This window comes from Leopardus geoffroyi, chromosome B1 (genome assembly GCF_018350155.1).
Source record: "Leopardus geoffroyi isolate Oge1 chromosome B1, O.geoffroyi_Oge1_pat1.0, whole genome shotgun sequence".
In the NCBI taxonomy this organism is placed as follows: Eukaryota; Metazoa; Chordata; class Mammalia; order Carnivora; family Felidae; genus Leopardus; species Leopardus geoffroyi.
The window spans coordinates 35,494,335-35,510,963 of record NC_059327.1 but is presented as its reverse complement, the minus strand read 5'-3'; the positions used below and the strand labels follow the sequence as shown (position 1 = coordinate 35,510,963).

Below are 16,629 nucleotides of genomic sequence, written 5' to 3'. Positions count from 1 at the left end.
GTCTTCTTTGGAGAAATGTCTACTCAAGTCCTCTGCCCATTTTTTAATCGGGTTGTTTGTTTTTTTTTATATTAAATTGTGTAAATTCTTTACATATAGTTTGGATAGAAATCCCTTACCCAATGTATGATTTGCAAACATCGTCTCCCATTCAGTAAATTGCTTGTTCGTTTTGTTGACCATTTCCCTCACTGTGCAAAAGCTTTTCAGTTTGATGTGGCTACTTCCTTCCTACACCTACTCATATTCTCTTCATCCTCCCCTGAAACCCATAGCTTGGCCAAGGGTGATCTGGTGTGGGAAACTGGACTCCTGATAGAGTTAGTGCCTGATAACTCCATCACCAAGTGTATAACTTTGGGCAAATCCCTTCCCTAGTCTGGACCTTAGGGTCTTTGGTATGGGCTTCTGGGCCTCCCTCAGAGGTGACTCTCAGTGTGTGGGTCAGGGGAGTCATATAAGTTGACAGAGGGAGACAGACAGGCACATCTCCACAGTTCTAGGCTCTCCTCATCTGGGCAATTTCAGAGGCTCTGTTTTCTCTATCTGCAAGGTCTGGCTTAAGGGTACCCACAATGCAGCCTGGCACACCACAGAGGCCTACCTACCTGGCACAGTCTTGTTTGCACAGGATACTTTGTCCCTTGGTGGTGGGGGGTGGTGAGTAAGTGGGGGATGTGTAGTCAGAACCACAGGACAGAAGTTATTTTAATGGACATGGAGTTAGGGCCAAAAGAAGCTTTTGCGTCAAGCCTGAGGAGCTGTGTGAATTCTCCTTCTCCAATCTGGACATAACCTTAAATAGCCCGGGACTACTCATTGTCACTAGAGTCTTTGCTCCACAGCCTGTGTCTGAAGCAGGATGACAAACCGTTACTAACCATCTCTTTTCCCCCCAGTTTCTGATATTTGAATATTTCTTATTAGTCACCCAAAGCAGCTGTCATTACAACACTTCCTCCTGAAGACATGTTAGCATTTCCAAGATTACAGTTTCTTTTTCATAACTTACATTCCTGGGTCAGCACCCTCTGTCCCTTGCTGAAGGTTGGGAAACACCCAATCTTACTCAGAACACACAAACCATCCCTACTTGATTCTCCACTACAAAGAATTCTACAAATGGCCAGCCTCATCTGCTTACACAGATTCCTGTCAGGTTTTATTTCAAAGGGGACATTTTCTGACCCAGTCCCTAGATTCTAGGATTTATTTGGGGTCCTCTGCCATCTCTTGCGTTTGGTCAAATGAAAACATTCTAAATGTACAAAGAAAGCTGAGTTCGTTCTTGGTTATTACTTGTTTGCATGAAGGTCAAATAAGAAAAGTAATGATAATATGCTCTTTGAAAAAAGTAAATAGGGCTGCTGGGTGGCTCAATTGGTTAAGTGTTTGACTCTTGATCTCAGCTCAGGTCTTAATAGGGTCGTGAGTTCAAGCCCCGCATTGGGCTCCGTGCTGGGCGTGAAGCCTACTTTTAAAAAAAAGGTAACTAAAACACAGATACAGTTTGATATTGTGCGAAGTCCCCTTTCCTCCCAGAACTCATATTCTATTCCTCAAGTGCATAAAATCCTGTAGAAGTCAGTACTCTCTGGCCCTTCAAGACCACACTAGACCTTAGACTAGTTTCAGGCCAACCGGAGGGCCTTGAGATTGTGTGCCAAGTGCAGACCAAGGCCAGAGCCCCTGAGCCCCTGAGCCCCTAGAGTGGTGGGACAGGCTCCCTGGAGGGACAGCCCTGGAGCAGGGAGGGGAGAGGGATCCACTTCAGGCCTCACTGCCCTCTGTCCACACTGTCTGCGCAGGCCGCTTCTGCGGGGGCAAACTCCCCGAGCCTATTGTCTCCACCGACAGCCGTCTCTGGGTTGAGTTCCGCAGCAGCAGCAACTGGGTCGGGAAGGGCTTCTTTGCCGTCTATGAAGGTACGGAAGAAGAGTGACGAGGGAGGATTGGGTGTGGTCCCTGGGGATCAAAACGCTCACTCCTGGCACACTAAGGGCAAGGTCAAGGGAGCATGAGGGAGGAAGCAGAGACCCCAGTGGGATTGGCCAGGCCTGGGGGTACTAAGAAGCTGGGGGGAGGGGTACATAGGAAGGACTGAAGGAGGGGAGAGAGGGGCTCTTGAGCTGAGCAGAGCATTCTAACTGACCTCACCCTGTGTCCCCAAAGCTATCTGTGGGGGAGATGTGAAGAAGGACAATGGCCACATCCAGTCACCCAATTACCCTGATGATTATCGGCCCAGCAAAGTCTGCATCTGGCGGATCCAGGTGTCTGAGGGCTTCCACGTGGGCCTCACCTTCCAGTCCTTTGAGGTAGGTCGGAGACCCTGCTGTCCCACCTGTTGTGGGTTTCCTGGTGTTGGGCCCTGGCCACCAGAGCTGCTCCAGCTGATCCAGCCCCTGACCCTCAGATCGAGCGCCATGACAGCTGTGCCTACGACTACCTGGAGGTGCGTGATGGGCACAGTGAGAGCAGCACCCTCATCGGGCGCTACTGTGGCTACGAGAAGCCGGATGACATCAAGAGCACTTCCAGTCGCCTCTGGCTCAAATTCGTCTCTGACGGATCCATTAACAAAGCTGGCTTTGCTGTCAACTTTTTCAAAGGTGCTCCTTCCCCATTCCCCACCTGGCCCACCCCCATGGCCAATCCATCTCCTCCATTCCTTCTTTTAATTTTTCAAATTGTGTTTTGTTGTGGTAAAAACACGTAGCTTGAGATGTGTCCTCTGGATGCATTTGTAAGTGTACTATACCATGTTGCTGGCCGAAGGCACGGTGCTCTACAGCAGATCTCCAAGTCTTATTTATTCATCTTGCTTGACTGTAACTTTATGCCTATTTGATTAGCAGCTCCACATTTCCCCCAGCCCCCAACCCCTGGCAGCTATCATTCATTCATTCATCCACTCATTCATTCATTCATTCATTTATTGAATCTATTTTAGATAGCTCGTATAAGTGGAATCCTGCAGTATTTGTCTTTCTGTAACTAGCTTTTTTACTGAATATAATGTTCATAAGGTTCATCCATTTTTATTCCACTGTGTGTATATAACACATTTTTTAAAGTGAAGAGTAATCGACACACAATATCCTGTTAGTTTCAAGGGTACAACATAGCGATTCAATGTTTATGTACATTATAAAATGGTCACCACGGTGAGTCTAGTTACCATCCATCACCTTACAAAGTTGTTACAATCTTGTTGACTTATATTACCTATGCTGTATATTACATCCCCACGTCTTGCTTTTTTTTTTTTTTTTTTTTTATAACTGGAAAACTGCACGTCTTAATTCCCTTCACCTATCTTGTTCATCCCTCCACCCCCTCTCCTCTGGCACCCATCAGTTTGTTCTCCATATCTATGAGTCTGTTTCTGTTTTGTTTTGTTTGTTCATTTGTTTTGTTTTTAGATTCAACATGTAAGTGAAATCATACAGTATTTATCTTTGTCTAGCTTATTTCACTTAGCCTCATACTTTCTGGGTCCATCATGGTGTCACAAATGGTAAGATTTCATTCTTTTCTGTGGCTGAGTAATATTCCACTGTATGTATATACCACATCTACTTTATCCATTCATCTATTGATGGGCACTTTAATTGCTTGCATATCTTGGCTGTTGTAAATAATGCTTCAGTGAACATGGGGCTGTATATATCTCTTCAGATTGGTGTTTTCATTTTCTTCAGATAAATGCCCAAAAGTGGAACTGCTAGATCATATTGTAGTTCTGTTTTTAAATTTTTGAGGAATCTCCATACTGTTTCCCAGAGTGGCTGAACCAATTTACATTCCCACCAACATGCAGAAGGTTCTATTTTCTCCACATCTTCCACCAACACTTGTTATTCTTAACTTTTTGATACTCTCCATTCTGACAGGTGTGAAGTGATATCTCAATGTGGTTTTGATTTGCATTTTCTCTGATGATGAGTGATATTGGGCATCTTTTCATGTATCCGTTGGCCATCTGTATATCTTCTTTAGAGAAACGTCTATTCAGGTCCTCTGCCCATTTTTAATCAATAGTCGTTGTTTTATATTGAGTTTTATGAGTTCTTTATATATTTTGGATGTCAACCACTTATTTCATTTAACATTTGTGAATATCTTCTCCCATTAGGTTGACTTTTTGTTTTGTTGATGGTTTCCTTCACTGTGCAAACGCTTTTTAGTTTGACGTAGTCCCATTTGTTTATTTTGCTTTTGTTGTCTTTGCCTGAAGAGACAGATCCAAAGAAAATATCATTAATACCAATGCCAAAGAGCTTACTGCCTTGGTTTTCTTCTAGGAGTTTCATGGTTTCAGGTCTAATATTTAAGTCTTTAACAGATTTTGAGTTTCTTTTTGTGTATAATGTAAGTAAGTGGTCCAGTTGCATTCTTTTGCATGTAGCTGTCTGATCTGTCCATTCATTGAAGAGGCTGTCTTTTCCCCATTGTATATTGTTGCCTCCTTTGTCATAGAATAATTGAACATATAATCGTGAGTTTTTTTTTTCTGGACTCTCTATTCTCTTCCACTGATCTATTTGTCTGTTTTTGTACCGGTACCATACCATTTTGATTTATTTGTTTTTGATTATAGCTTTGCACTACAGTTTGGAATATGGGAGCATGCCCCTCAGCTTTGTTCTTTCTCAAGATTGCTTTGGCTGCTTGGAATCTTTTGTGGTTCCATACACATTTTAGGATAATGTGTTATAGTTCTGTGCAAAATGGTATTTTGGTCAGGATTACTTTGGATCTATAGTTTGCTGTGGGTAGTATGGACATTTTAACAATATTAATTCTTCTAAATCCTGTAGCACATTTTCTTTATCCTCATCTGTTGGTGACCATTTAGGCTGCTTCTACATCTTGGCTATTGTGAATATTGCTGTGGTGACTTCATGTCTTCTTTATTCACCCATTCTACACAGAGATTCTATGAGGGATGCATAGACCATGGTACCCTGTGCTTGAATTTATGGCCTAACTGGGGAGAAGAGGTCAACTGCACTGAGAAACTGCATATCTCATTGAGTAAATGACACACATATGTAAAAGTAGCTGACACGTGGTAGGTGCTCAACTGTGAATTGAAATAGTAGTTCAGGAGTTGCCTTAAAGTCCAAAAGTTTGTGTAGAAGAAATGCCAGTGAGGCATAGAGGCAAGAAGTGCCATAAAAGCTTAGGGAGGAAGCAAGGCAGCATGGATTTCTTTTACCGGTGTGATTGTGGACAGGTAATCTGTCTGAACCTCATTTCCTCATCTGTAAAATGGGGATGGTAACAGTCCCTCCATCACTGGTCATGTCAGGATTGAAGGATAAATGAAGAAAGGCTGGGGAATGACACACAAGAGGCACCAATAAATGGTGGTGGTCACCAGCCCAGCCATTGTGGTCAAAGAAAGGCTCTGTGGGGTCTACCTGTCCCCTCCTTCAGGTTACTACCTGTCCCTTTGGGGCTCTCAGGAGTAGGAACCCCTGGGGACCGAGTTGGGGGGCTGGCTGGGGTAGGGAGGGCCACAGCCTCAAAGCTGAGTGGTCCACAGCTGACCCCTGTCCCCTGCAGTGGGGCTGGAGGTGGTCACAGGAAGCCTGAGGGACACTGGACTTGACTCTCAAGCAGAGCACAGGAGGCAGGCCCTGGCCTGGCAGTCACTGACACCCTTTCTTCCCAATTGGCAGAGGTGGACGAGTGCTCACGGCCCAACCGCGGGGGCTGTGAGCAGCGGTGCCTCAACACCTTGGGCAGCTACAAGTGCAGCTGTGACCCTGGGTATGAGCTGGCCCCGGACAAGCGCCGCTGTGAGGGTGAGTGCCTCCAACACAGCCCGAGGGCCCAGACCCTCTAGCCCAGATCTCTTAAGCCCTTGGACACACCCCTTCCTGGGAAAGCCCAGATTCCCTAGCACTTTCTTCACTCATCACCAACAAGGAATACATTTTATATGGCAGCCCTGCAGCCCCCTGAACACACTTGCCAGGTGTGATGCACTCTGGTATTTTTTTTTTTTTCATTTTTATTCACTTAAAATGCTGATCATGACCTGCTGATTGATTTCATCATCCTCCTGAAGGTCATGATCCCCAGTTTGGAAACCACTGTTTTCAGACAGGCAATGATTTTTCAGCCTCTCCCTATACCTGCCCCTGAGGTGAGAGCATTCCCTGCCAACTACCTGCAGCTCAGCCTGGGTTTGCTGTGTGTCTTTTCTCTACCCACCTTCCTCTCCCTGCCTCCAGTCCTCACTGCCCACCGGCCCAGCCTTCCCTGAGCCCTTCACTCCCCGCCTCCTTCTTAGCAGAGGCCCTGAGAAAGTAGAGTGTTCATGCATATGACTCCCCAATTCCTCATACTCTGAAGGTACACCCCTCACCCTGCCTGCTTCCCTTCCATCCTTTTTTTTTTTTTTTTTTTTTTAATTTTTTTTTTCAACGTTTATTTATTTTTGGGACAGAGAGAGACAGAGCATGAACGGGGGAGGGGCAGAGAGAGAAGGAGACACAGAATTGGAAACAGGCTCCAGGCTCTGAGCCATCAGCCCAGAGCCCGACGCGGGGCTCGAACTCACGGACCGCGAGATCGTGACCTGGCTGAAGTCGGACGCTTAACCGACTGCGCCACCCAGGCGCCCCCTCCCTTCCATCCTTGAGAGACCAGACACAAGCCCCAGGACTGCAGGGCATCCACACATCCCCCTCTTCTCCTTAATGCACCCTTACCCCTGGCCCTTACCTAGAGTGGGGACTCCTGGTGGCTGATGCCACCTCTGTTGTCCCCACAGCTGCCTGTGGTGGATTCCTCACCAAGCTCAATGGATCCATCACCAGCCCAGGCTGGCCCAAGGAGTACCCCCCTAACAAAAACTGCATCTGGCAATTGGTGGCCCCTACCCAGTACCGCATCTCCTTGCAGTTCGACTTCTTCGAGACGGAAGGCAATGACGTAAGTGCCCACCAGAGCTGAGGAGACTCAGGAAGGTCTGAGGCGTGGGAGCTCGGCTCAGTGCCTGTTTCCTTCCATATGAAATACCCAAAGAATGTAGAGGAGGAGAGACTGCTCCCAATTCCAGGAAGCAGGGGAGGGTCGGGGAGGAGGGCTTGAAGGTCAGGGAGTGCACAGGGGAATGTGGAGCAAGGCAAGACTCAGTCAGGGCTTGTGTGGGGAGCGCAAGAGGATCCTGTGGGGGTGGCTTGGCACCTTTTTGAGTTGTTAGATTATGTAAGATGGGTGACTAAAGACAAAAGGACAAAAGGGAGCCTTCCCAGGTGGGGGTGGTCAGGAGAGGCTTCCTGGAGGAGGCAGGCCTAGAGCTGCACTGCCCTGCAGGTGTGCAAGTATGACTTTGTGGAAGTACGCAGTGGGCTCACGGCTGACTCCAAGCTACATGGCAAGTTCTGTGGTTCCGAGAAGCCCGAGGTCATCACCTCCCAGTACAACAACATGCGTGTGGAGTTCAAGTCTGACAACACCGTCTCCAAAAAGGGCTTCAAGGCCCACTTCTTCTCAGGTAACCCGGACTACCCAGCTGTGAGCCCACCGCCCCTCCCCCCTGCCACACTACCCCTGCACTTTCTAGCCCTCTCTGTTACCAGGCCAGCAGGGTCTGTCCCCTGCTCCCCCCATTAGCCCACCACCACCAGGCCAACCCCTCTGCTCCTGAACCCCATTACTCCTGAACCCTCTGGGCTGTATGGGAACCAGCCTGAGGATGGGCAGTACATAGGCATGAAGAAATGAAAGGAGAGGGCTTTCCTTTCAGGAGCCATCATGCCGAGGCCCCAGAGAGGGCAGGCCCTGGAAACAGGGAGTTCAGCATGGCCAGAGAACGCAGGGTGCATGCAGAGGAGGAGGGTGTTTGCCTTGGAGTGTGTGGGGCAGATTATCTGGCAGCGGCCACATCTCTAATCAGACCCACATGCCAAATGGGTTCATGCCGAAGCCTTCAGAAACGATGAGGAGCCTCCCTCTCATCAACACCAAAGCCTTCCCACTCACCCTCAGCCCATAGGTGAGGGACTCAGATCCAACCAGCATATGTTTATTGAGAGCTGCCCCGTATAAGGCTTGTGATCAAGCCCCTTTGATGGACCCATTCTTGGGAGGCCTAAAATGCAGTCAACCTCTCTGAGTTGGGCCTCCAGGGGTCCCAGGAGACCTGCCCCCTGCCTTAGTCTTCCCTCAGTCCTCCATCCTGGGGCAAGGCTGGTGGTCTTTCAGAGGCACTCTTTGACTTGGGACATTGATAGTGTGGGGTGGGAACTCCATGAACTTGAGTTGGGGAGTGGGAGGTGGAGGGAGTGGCTGAAGCAGCTGGTTTTATATGGGAGTGGCCCAGGGATCCTGATCTCCAGCTGGCCTGGTGGGCCGGGCATGGGGTAGCAGGAAGGCAGGAAGCCCATGGCCTAGTCCACACTGCCTTCCTTTTCCCCCCCCTTTGCCCAGGGTCCTGCATCCTCAAGCCCCCTATGTTGCATCCCTGCACCCCTGCCTGCCCCACCTGGATGCCATGCACTGCCCCTGTGCACTGGTTCCCTGCTTGTCACTGCCAGCCATCCTGCTCTGCTTAAAGTGCCCCACAGCCCCTGCCCCACTGCTTGCTGAGACCCCCTCCCCTTGCAATGCGAATCCTTTTCTTCCCTAAGCCCACCTGGCACTCCTACAGGGTGCTCACCAGAGGGCCAAGGGGATGTAACACCTACTCAGGGGTGGGCTCAGCCCTGGGGAAACCATTACCTGCTTACTCTCGTCTCTTTCTGCCCTTCTGTTACTTGACTCTCAGAGGCGGGAGGGGGACCGACACATCTGTCAGGCTAGAGCCCAGGTCTCTCCACCCCTGGGTACTGCCCTGCCCTGGCCTGACACTGGGCCACCTGCCCCCTCAGCCCCACACAGAGACGCACACACACACGTGCACAGCCACACACACACACACACACACACACACACACACACACGTGCAATGCCCTGCTGCCTAAGAAACCTGCAGAGGACCCTCACCAGTGGGCATCAAGGTTCGTTCAGCCCTCAGGGCATGGGGCATCTGACTCTGGCCCCCCAGGAGGGGGGCTCTTTGGACTTTTGGGACACCCAGCGAGGAGACCCTAAGCCAAGAAGGAGAAGAAAGAGCCTGAAGACCTTCAGTCTGACCCCAGCCACCTTCCGGGGCATTTGGCACTGGAGGGTGAGTGCCGTCTCCTTGTCCGGGCCATGTCCACCCTCCCCGCTCCTGCCCCTCCTGCAACCTGCTCCCTGGCTCCTCGGCTCCTCTGAGGTGAGGCTGTGAGGCTGCCACTCCCACTCCCCACCCCCCCATGCCAGAGCCCTGCCCCGGGACGCTACAGCAGGCCTTCCTCAGGACTCACTTTTCTGTCACTCATCCATTCAGCCACCCACTTGCCCACGCACTCGTTCGTTTACTGGGCAGGTATTTCTTTTACCCCTCCTATGTGCCAGGCACCGTACTAGGTATTTAGGGTGCGCATATAGGGAAGGTGTGGGGTTCAAAACATTTCAGGCAAATCTTTGCTCCATTTGTAAGATGGGGCCCCTAGAGTTCCTAGTGTAGTCACAGGCGAGTTCCCGGGCTGTAGGGTGCCCCTCACCCCCACCTTCCTGCAGGGCCGGCAGCTTCCACAGGGCCCTCAGCGAGGATCCCCTGTGAGGCTGTAACTGAGAAGGAGCCCTGGGGAGGGAATTGGGGATCCCACCTCTTGACCTTGAGTTCCTGCGGGCCTTAAGGGGTCTGGCCCACCTGAGAATGGAGTGGAGAAGCCAGGCCTTCCGGAAGCCAGTGCTCAGGCCCCTCCACTACTGATGGAGACCAGGAACAGGGTCACCTTTGTCACAGACCCCACCTGCCCATTTGAATACCAGCGGACATCTTTCTACCTCGCGATTCCCCTCTGGAAATCTGGGTGTCCGTTCGATCTACACAGCTTCCCTGAACACCTGCCTCTGTGCCAAGCACACAGTCCCCAGAGTGACCGCAGACAGACTGGAGCATGTGTGGGAGTGACAAACACATGCCTGTAGCCTGTGTCTCTGTGTGTGTGTGCTCATGGGAGAGTGCGTGTGTGGGTTGACCCGAACTTGAGCAGCTGCATGTGTGAGCACACTTGAGTCCACAGGTCTGCTGAAGAGCCTGTGGTCTCTGTGTTTTTGTGTCTTTATACCCGCGTACTGGCCCCTGAGTGCCTGTCTATGCATCTGTGCGCACGCTTCCTCACACATATGTGGGAGGAAGTAGTGTGTGTCCCTTATGCACACGTGCACACAGGTGGATGGCTGGCCAGTGGTATGTGTGCATGCGGTCTCTATGTCTGCCTGTGGGTCCTGCGCCTGAGTGTGGTGTACCTGTGGGTCAGTGTCTGTGCCGCCCCAGTGGGACCGCAGTACATCCCCGAGGGATCCCGTGTCTGTGGGCATGCTGGTGTGGGTGTGTGTGTCTAAACACAGCCTGTAGCTGCAGCAGCCAGAGTGAGAGCTCGGAGCTCCCAGCCGGGCCCGCCCTTTCCGTGGGCTGCTCCCCTCTACCAGAGACTCTGTTTCTCTCCCTCCATATGTGCGGGCCTCGTGCCTACCCCTCCAGGCCTTCTTCCTGCCGTAGGCTCCCTTCCTTTCTGTCTCTGTCGCTGTGCCTCTTCCCACTTGCTCTTCCTCTTTGACCTGGCTGCGCCGGACATGGCCGTCCTGCATGTGTGTCCCGCCGCCTTCCCGCATTGCCCTGTGAATCTGCCTCTGAGGTCCCGGGTTGGTTTTCACTGCTCTCCCTCCCTGGTCCCTGCCCTCCACCCCCACCCCTTGGTCCCTTTTCTCCTTCTCTCTCTCGTTTCAGAAAAGAGGCCCGCTCTGCAGCCCCCTCGGGGACGCCCCCACCAGCTCAAATTCCGAGTGCAGAAAAGAAACCGGACCCCCCAGTGAGGCCTGCCAGGCCTCCCGGACCCTTTGTTACTCAGGAACCTCACCTTGGACGGAATGGGATGGGGGCTTCAGTGCCCGACCACCCCCCACCTCCACTCTGCCATTCCGGCCTGCCTCCTTCTGGCCGGACAGAACTGGTGCTCTCCTCTCCCCTTGTCCCCCCCTCCCATGGACAGGGGACCTTCCCTGCCCCCACTCCCTCCCATTTTGATGGTGTCTGTGACATTTCCTGTTGTGAAGTAAAAGAGGGACCCCTGCGTCCTGCTCCTTTCTCTTGCAGTCTGCTTGTCCGTGTGTCTGTTTTTCCACTTGTCCGTCTGTCCAGTAAGCAGGTAATGGTAGAGGGTGCCCATGTTGGTCAGCTCCAGCCCCCAGCCCTCCCTCCACCCCACTTCTACTTTCTCTCCCCACAGCTGGGCCACTCAGCTGGCTCCGCTGGATGCACTGCCCTGGACCCCATCGTGGCCTTGGCCCCCCCGGGGGGAGGAAACCCAGCCAGCCTCCCGCTTCCCCTGGGGTGACCACCCTGACCTCAGCCCTGCACAGACCTGGGCCCGCCTTGTTTGCTCCCCTGCAGACAAGGACGAGTGCTCCAAGGATAACGGCGGCTGCCAGCAAGACTGCGTCAACACCTTCGGCAGCTATGAGTGCCAGTGTCGCAGTGGCTTCGTCCTACATGACAACAAACACGACTGCAAGGAAGGTAAGCGCTGCCAGTGCAGCGCCCAGAGCCCCTCAGGGCCAGCAGGCCCAAAGGACTGGAGGCTGGGGACACGAGGACACAGGTGCCATCTCCATCTGGCCCGGTGTAGACTCAAGGTCACGAGTGGTCTCTGAGGTTACCTTGTTTTGCCTCCCACCTGGCCCACAGATTCTTCCGTCCTCAAAATATCCAAGCCACACATGCTTCCGTGTCTCCTTGTGCATGTTAGGAGAGGAGGGGCTCACATTCATCCCCAGGCTCCATTTTTAGACTGATCTTAGTGCTTCTTAAAATCCATGGGCAAGTCCTTGTCTTCATAACGACCTTCCTGTGGCAGAGAGTCGAGATGGCACAGAGGTCGAGAGCACAGGCTGGAGCCAGGCTGCCTGGCCCAGCCCCACTGCTTAGCCAGCTGCGCACCCTTGAGCACTTCTGTTTGTTCCTGTGTGACATGTAGGTCGCAATAGACCTACCTCATCAGGGCACAGGGCTCTCTGAAGTGCTCCAAGCAGTGCTGAGCTCATAGCAAGCACAGTCGTATGTCAGCTGTTATTGGTCACACTGCTGACCCCTGGGGACATTCGGAACAGGGTCACCGCCTCCCAGACACTAAAGCCCTGCAGATATTTGAAAACAGCCCTCATATCATCACCAACATCATCTTATAGCTCTTTGGACATGCTACAACACTGGCCTGTTCCAAGTCCCAAATGCCGTTGTGTCCCCCGCTTGCTGGGGCATACTATCCCAGCAGCACGACACAGACCTGGCTCTGCCACTGAATGTCTGTGTGACTTTGGGTGAATCACTGCACCTCTCTGAGCTTCCAGTTCCTCACCCATAGATGATTAACAATGGTAACTGCCTTGCAGCATACTAAAGTTTACAGATCTTGCTTGAACACTTAGCACAGTGCCTGGAAAATGCCTCTTCTCACTGTTCTTAGGTGGACAACCAAGGTATAAACAAATAAACTCCTGGATAAAATAAACAGAATTGAAGCACTCAGCAGTGACCCAATGGACACTAAAGAGCTTCCAACCCGATTACTTCGGTCTACCCAAATACAAAGTTCGTGATTCACAGGGCCTCCACGTCTTTTAGCTGGAGAGGACCTTATTCTGTGGTTGTCCAAAGTGCATTCTCTCTCTGTGTGTACTGTGTGAAAAAGAGTACATCAACATTAACAAGATAGCTGTGAGAGGTTTTACACTTCTAGGGTGGACGACCTGTACATAGCTGAGTCATTTTAGAAGCACTCATGATTCCTCCTCACTCAAATGATAGGCGAATTACAAATCAGTATTTCCTGACTCCTCCTTGCAGAGGTTGTGCAAAGTTCTGCAGGGACCTCAAGAGGGGAATTCCTCTGGGGTGCCTGGTTGGCTCCGTTGGTAGAGCATGCAACTCTTGATCTCAGGGTCGTGAGTTTGAGCCCCACATTGGGCATAGGGCTCACTAAAAAAAAAAAAAAAAAAAAAAAAGAGGGGAGTTCCTCTGCCCCCAGGAAGATTGCAGTCTAGCCAGGGGAGAAGTGGGCACACACAGAGAAGTTAGAGGGCCCCAAAGACCTGTGTATAAATGGGGGAGAGCAGCGAATGTGGCCTTGGAGAACCACAGAAGGATGATGGACACAGCCCATAGGTCCACTGTGGAGAGCCAGGAGCTCTGCCTGCCTCCACAGGGCCTCTGGGCAGCCTGCACACTGCTCTCTGGGCCTCATGGCTGTGTATTCATCCTGTGAGCCGCTGACCATAGGCACCTATCCATCCCTTTCTCCTCCCCAGCCCGCAGTGCACTGGCCGCCTGTTTTTCCCCAAGAAACCTGTCAGATTGGATGATAATAAATCATGAACATCAGCTTTTAAATTCGTTTGTGAGGCCACACTCTCAGAGGTGGGAAGGCAGATTGCAATGGATCAAAGAGTCATAAACAGTGAGAATGGGGTAATAGCAAGTTTTCTTGAAGAACAACTGAGAAGAAAAGGAGAAAGGATGGGTGGCAGCTAGAGGGGAATGTAGGGCTGTGGGGGAGTTACTTTAGGATGGGGCAAAGCATAGGAGGGTCCACAGGCTGGCAGAGATGGCACAGAGAGTGAGGGTGGATAATTTGTGGTACCAAGGTACCCAGGTGGACCTGGGACTCCTTTTTGGAGACGAGGAAGGAGGAAGGTGAGTTTGCAGGGAGGGGCTGGGAAGCTGAAGTTGTTCATATCTGAGGCCCTGATTTTTTTCAGGGAGGCAGGAGGTGAGGTGATCTTCTGAGAGGGAAGGGATGGGAGTGGAGAGGGCTGAAGATTTGGAGCCGTTGTTGAGGAGGTAAGGGGTGGAGGTGGTGAAGGACAGATCCAAGAGTATCAAGTGGTTTCGGTTCCCAGTGGTTGAGGTAGATGGGGTTTTCCGAGAGGACACAGTAGAAGGACAGTATGTTGATGAGCAGCTGGGGTGATCAGCCATATAGTCCAGCCAGATAGGGAAGCAAGTTAAGTCAACCAAGGAGGAAATATTGGGAGAAAATAGAAGGATCAAGACCCTGGAAGTCTCTCTAAAGCTGAAGAAGTGTTGAAAGGATAGTGAGGGCCTGAGCACCCTGGAAGAACAGGAAGTGGTCACAGAGAGGTGATGTGTTTGTAGCATCAGGAAATGGTAGGTGATGGCAAGGCCTAGAGTAAGGTCATGAGCAAGCCCGGCTTGAGAGGAAGAAGATAAGTGCCAATAGAGCTGAGAAGATCAGGAACAGAGAGGCTAGAGTGTTGGCTGACATCACCTGGGATGGCAGCAGGAATGGGTATAGAACTAAGTCAGGTGCCAAAGTCTTCTGTGAATGTGGAAGTGTGGCAGGATACCAGAGGATGACAACATCATGGAGGGCAGAGGGGGTGTGGCCAGAGGCCTCAAAGGTCCGGGGATCTGCACGGGAGTGCCTGTGAGGGCGGCTTTCATGGATGCTGCCAGGCAGACCTCGCTTGGAGGCAAGCAGCTAGATTTCCCCGGCCATGGGTAACCGAACAGAAAAGAAGTAATGTAAGCCTTCCATCAGTTTGTAGGTGGAGGACAAGAGAAAGAAGCAAGGAGGGCAGGAGGGAAGGGCTTTGTTCCTTTCCTCACAGGAGGCACTAGAGCACCGAGGTTCTTGCTGATCCCTTTACCCTCACTTCCCCACAGCCGGCTGTGACCACAAGGTGACATCCACCAGTGGCACCATCACCAGCCCCAACTGGCCTGACAAATATCCCAGCAAGAAGGAGTGCACCTGGGCTATCTCTAGCACCCCTGGCCACCGGGTCAAGCTGGTAAGGTACCCACACCCCAGCCTGCATGGGGACCCCTGCTCTTCCATGCCATCGGGCTACCACCTGTTTCCTATCAGTTCCAAAGCTCTGGGTAATTCAGAGGTCCTGACCAGAGCCATGCAGACTGCAGGCTGGTGGCCTGGCTGAGCCCACAGGGCTGTCATCCCTGTGAGGATCCTCATGAGCCCCAAGTCTGGTCTGGACAGAGGTCCGGTCCCAGTACATATTGGGGGTGTGCCTGCCATTACCCATTCCCGGGTCCTGCCTCACTGCTACCAGCAGTGCCCCTGGCAGGGGCTGCTTCCCTGGTCTCCATCAGCTGGGGTCTGGAGGCCTAGATTTGGGGCCACCTGCTGCCCCCCCACCCCAGACACATTCTGAACTTGCTATCCTCCCTCGTGCCCTCTAGACCTTCGTGGAGATGGATATCGAGTCCCAGCCTGAGTGTGCCTATGACCACCTGGAGGTGTATGATGGCCGTGACGCCAAGGCCCCCGTCCTGGGCCGCTTCTGTGGGAGCAAGAAGCCTGAGCCTGTCCTGGCCACGGGCAGCCGCATGTTCCTGCGCTTCTACTCCGACAACTCCGTCCAAAGGAAGGGCTTCCAGGCATCCCACTCCACAGGTGAGGCCATCTCAGGCTAGCCCAATGTCCTCACACTGTCTTGTTCTGCGAGCTTCTGCTGATCCTGCTCTCACAGGCAGGCCCAGGCTCTGGAGTTTCACAGGGGGATTAGAAAGAGTGTATGAAGGGACAGATGGACAGAGCTATGGCCTGGGTAGACAGAGACTGTGTTCTGAGGGTCGGGCAGGGGAGCAGAGAGTGAGCACTAAAGGGAGAGTGGGAGAGGTCCCGATTAGGGGCCGCTAAGTTGCCGGAAAACAGAGGACAGTGACGCCAGTGGGTGGGGAATCCAGGGATGGGGAGGGAAGCCCCACAGTCCCCAGCAGTAGGACGCCTGACTGTGTGGCAGCCCACCCACATTCCAAACCCAAAAGTCACTCATCTAGAGATATTTATTAACACATAACATGTATGATGAAGCAGTGCTCTAAGTGCAGGTCACAAAAATGAAGCAGACAAACATCTCAGGCCTTGAGGGGCTACTTAGCGATTGTTTGTCCATTTATCTAACAACCATTTGCTGAGCTCTGGCTGTATGCAAGACTCAGAGGGGCTTATGGAGGTGAATCAGGCATGAGCCCTTCACCCCTGCACACCAGGAACTCGCGGTCCAGAGGTGAGGTGGGACGTGCACAGATAGTTATAGCATGAGACAAAACATGATAAGGTCTAGCTCTGGGCAGGAGTTGGTGGGGTCATTCCAGCAGGGGGAGGAGCCCAGGCACAGCCACAATCCCAGGACAGCTCTGGGTGTGTATAGGTGACCGCAGGTCATTTCGTTTGGCCTGAGCAATTGGTATGTAAAGACAGGACAGTAGTGCAGTGGAAACAGTGCAGCAGTAGAGGAAGCCTGGAGCCCAGGCTTGGGAGGCCTGGAACATCAGGTGTCAGATGGGGGCTTCACAGGCTCCTTGTGGGTCTTGAGCCACCTGTTGCGGAGTCCCCAGGACTGCTGGGTCCAGAGCCTCTCATCCTTCCTTGTAGCTCAGGCCCTGTCCCACCCCCTCCTCACCCCTCCAGGGAGACATAAGCACCAGATTTCCTAGAGGCCAGAGGGCTTCCAGAGGAGGATGGACGCTGA

General features: G+C 52.0%; 1 protein-coding gene across 3 annotated transcripts in view; it reads left to right on the top strand.

Moving 5' to 3' along the window:
• Positions 1-16,629, top strand: part of BMP1 (bone morphogenetic protein 1) — a 44,296-nt gene that overhangs the window by 24,221 nt on the left and 3,446 nt on the right. For 2 of the 3 annotated variants that reach the window (XM_045457597.1, XM_045457603.1), the window contains 9 exons: positions 1,809-1,925; positions 2,173-2,318; positions 2,417-2,612; positions 5,691-5,816; positions 6,791-6,951; positions 7,336-7,516; positions 11,507-11,632; positions 14,798-14,925; positions 15,335-15,548. In XM_045457597.1, coding sequence (XP_045313553.1) covers positions 1,809-1,925; positions 2,173-2,318; positions 2,417-2,612; positions 5,691-5,816; positions 6,791-6,951; positions 7,336-7,516; positions 11,507-11,632; positions 14,798-14,925; positions 15,335-15,548 — 1,395 coding nt within the window. Of the gene's footprint in view, positions 1-1,808; positions 1,926-2,172; positions 2,319-2,416; positions 2,613-5,690; positions 5,817-6,790; positions 6,952-7,335; positions 7,517-10,843; positions 11,209-11,506; positions 11,633-14,797; positions 14,926-15,334; positions 15,549-16,629 lie in introns of those variants that run through there. The other variant, XM_045457611.1, reaches the window with a different exon arrangement.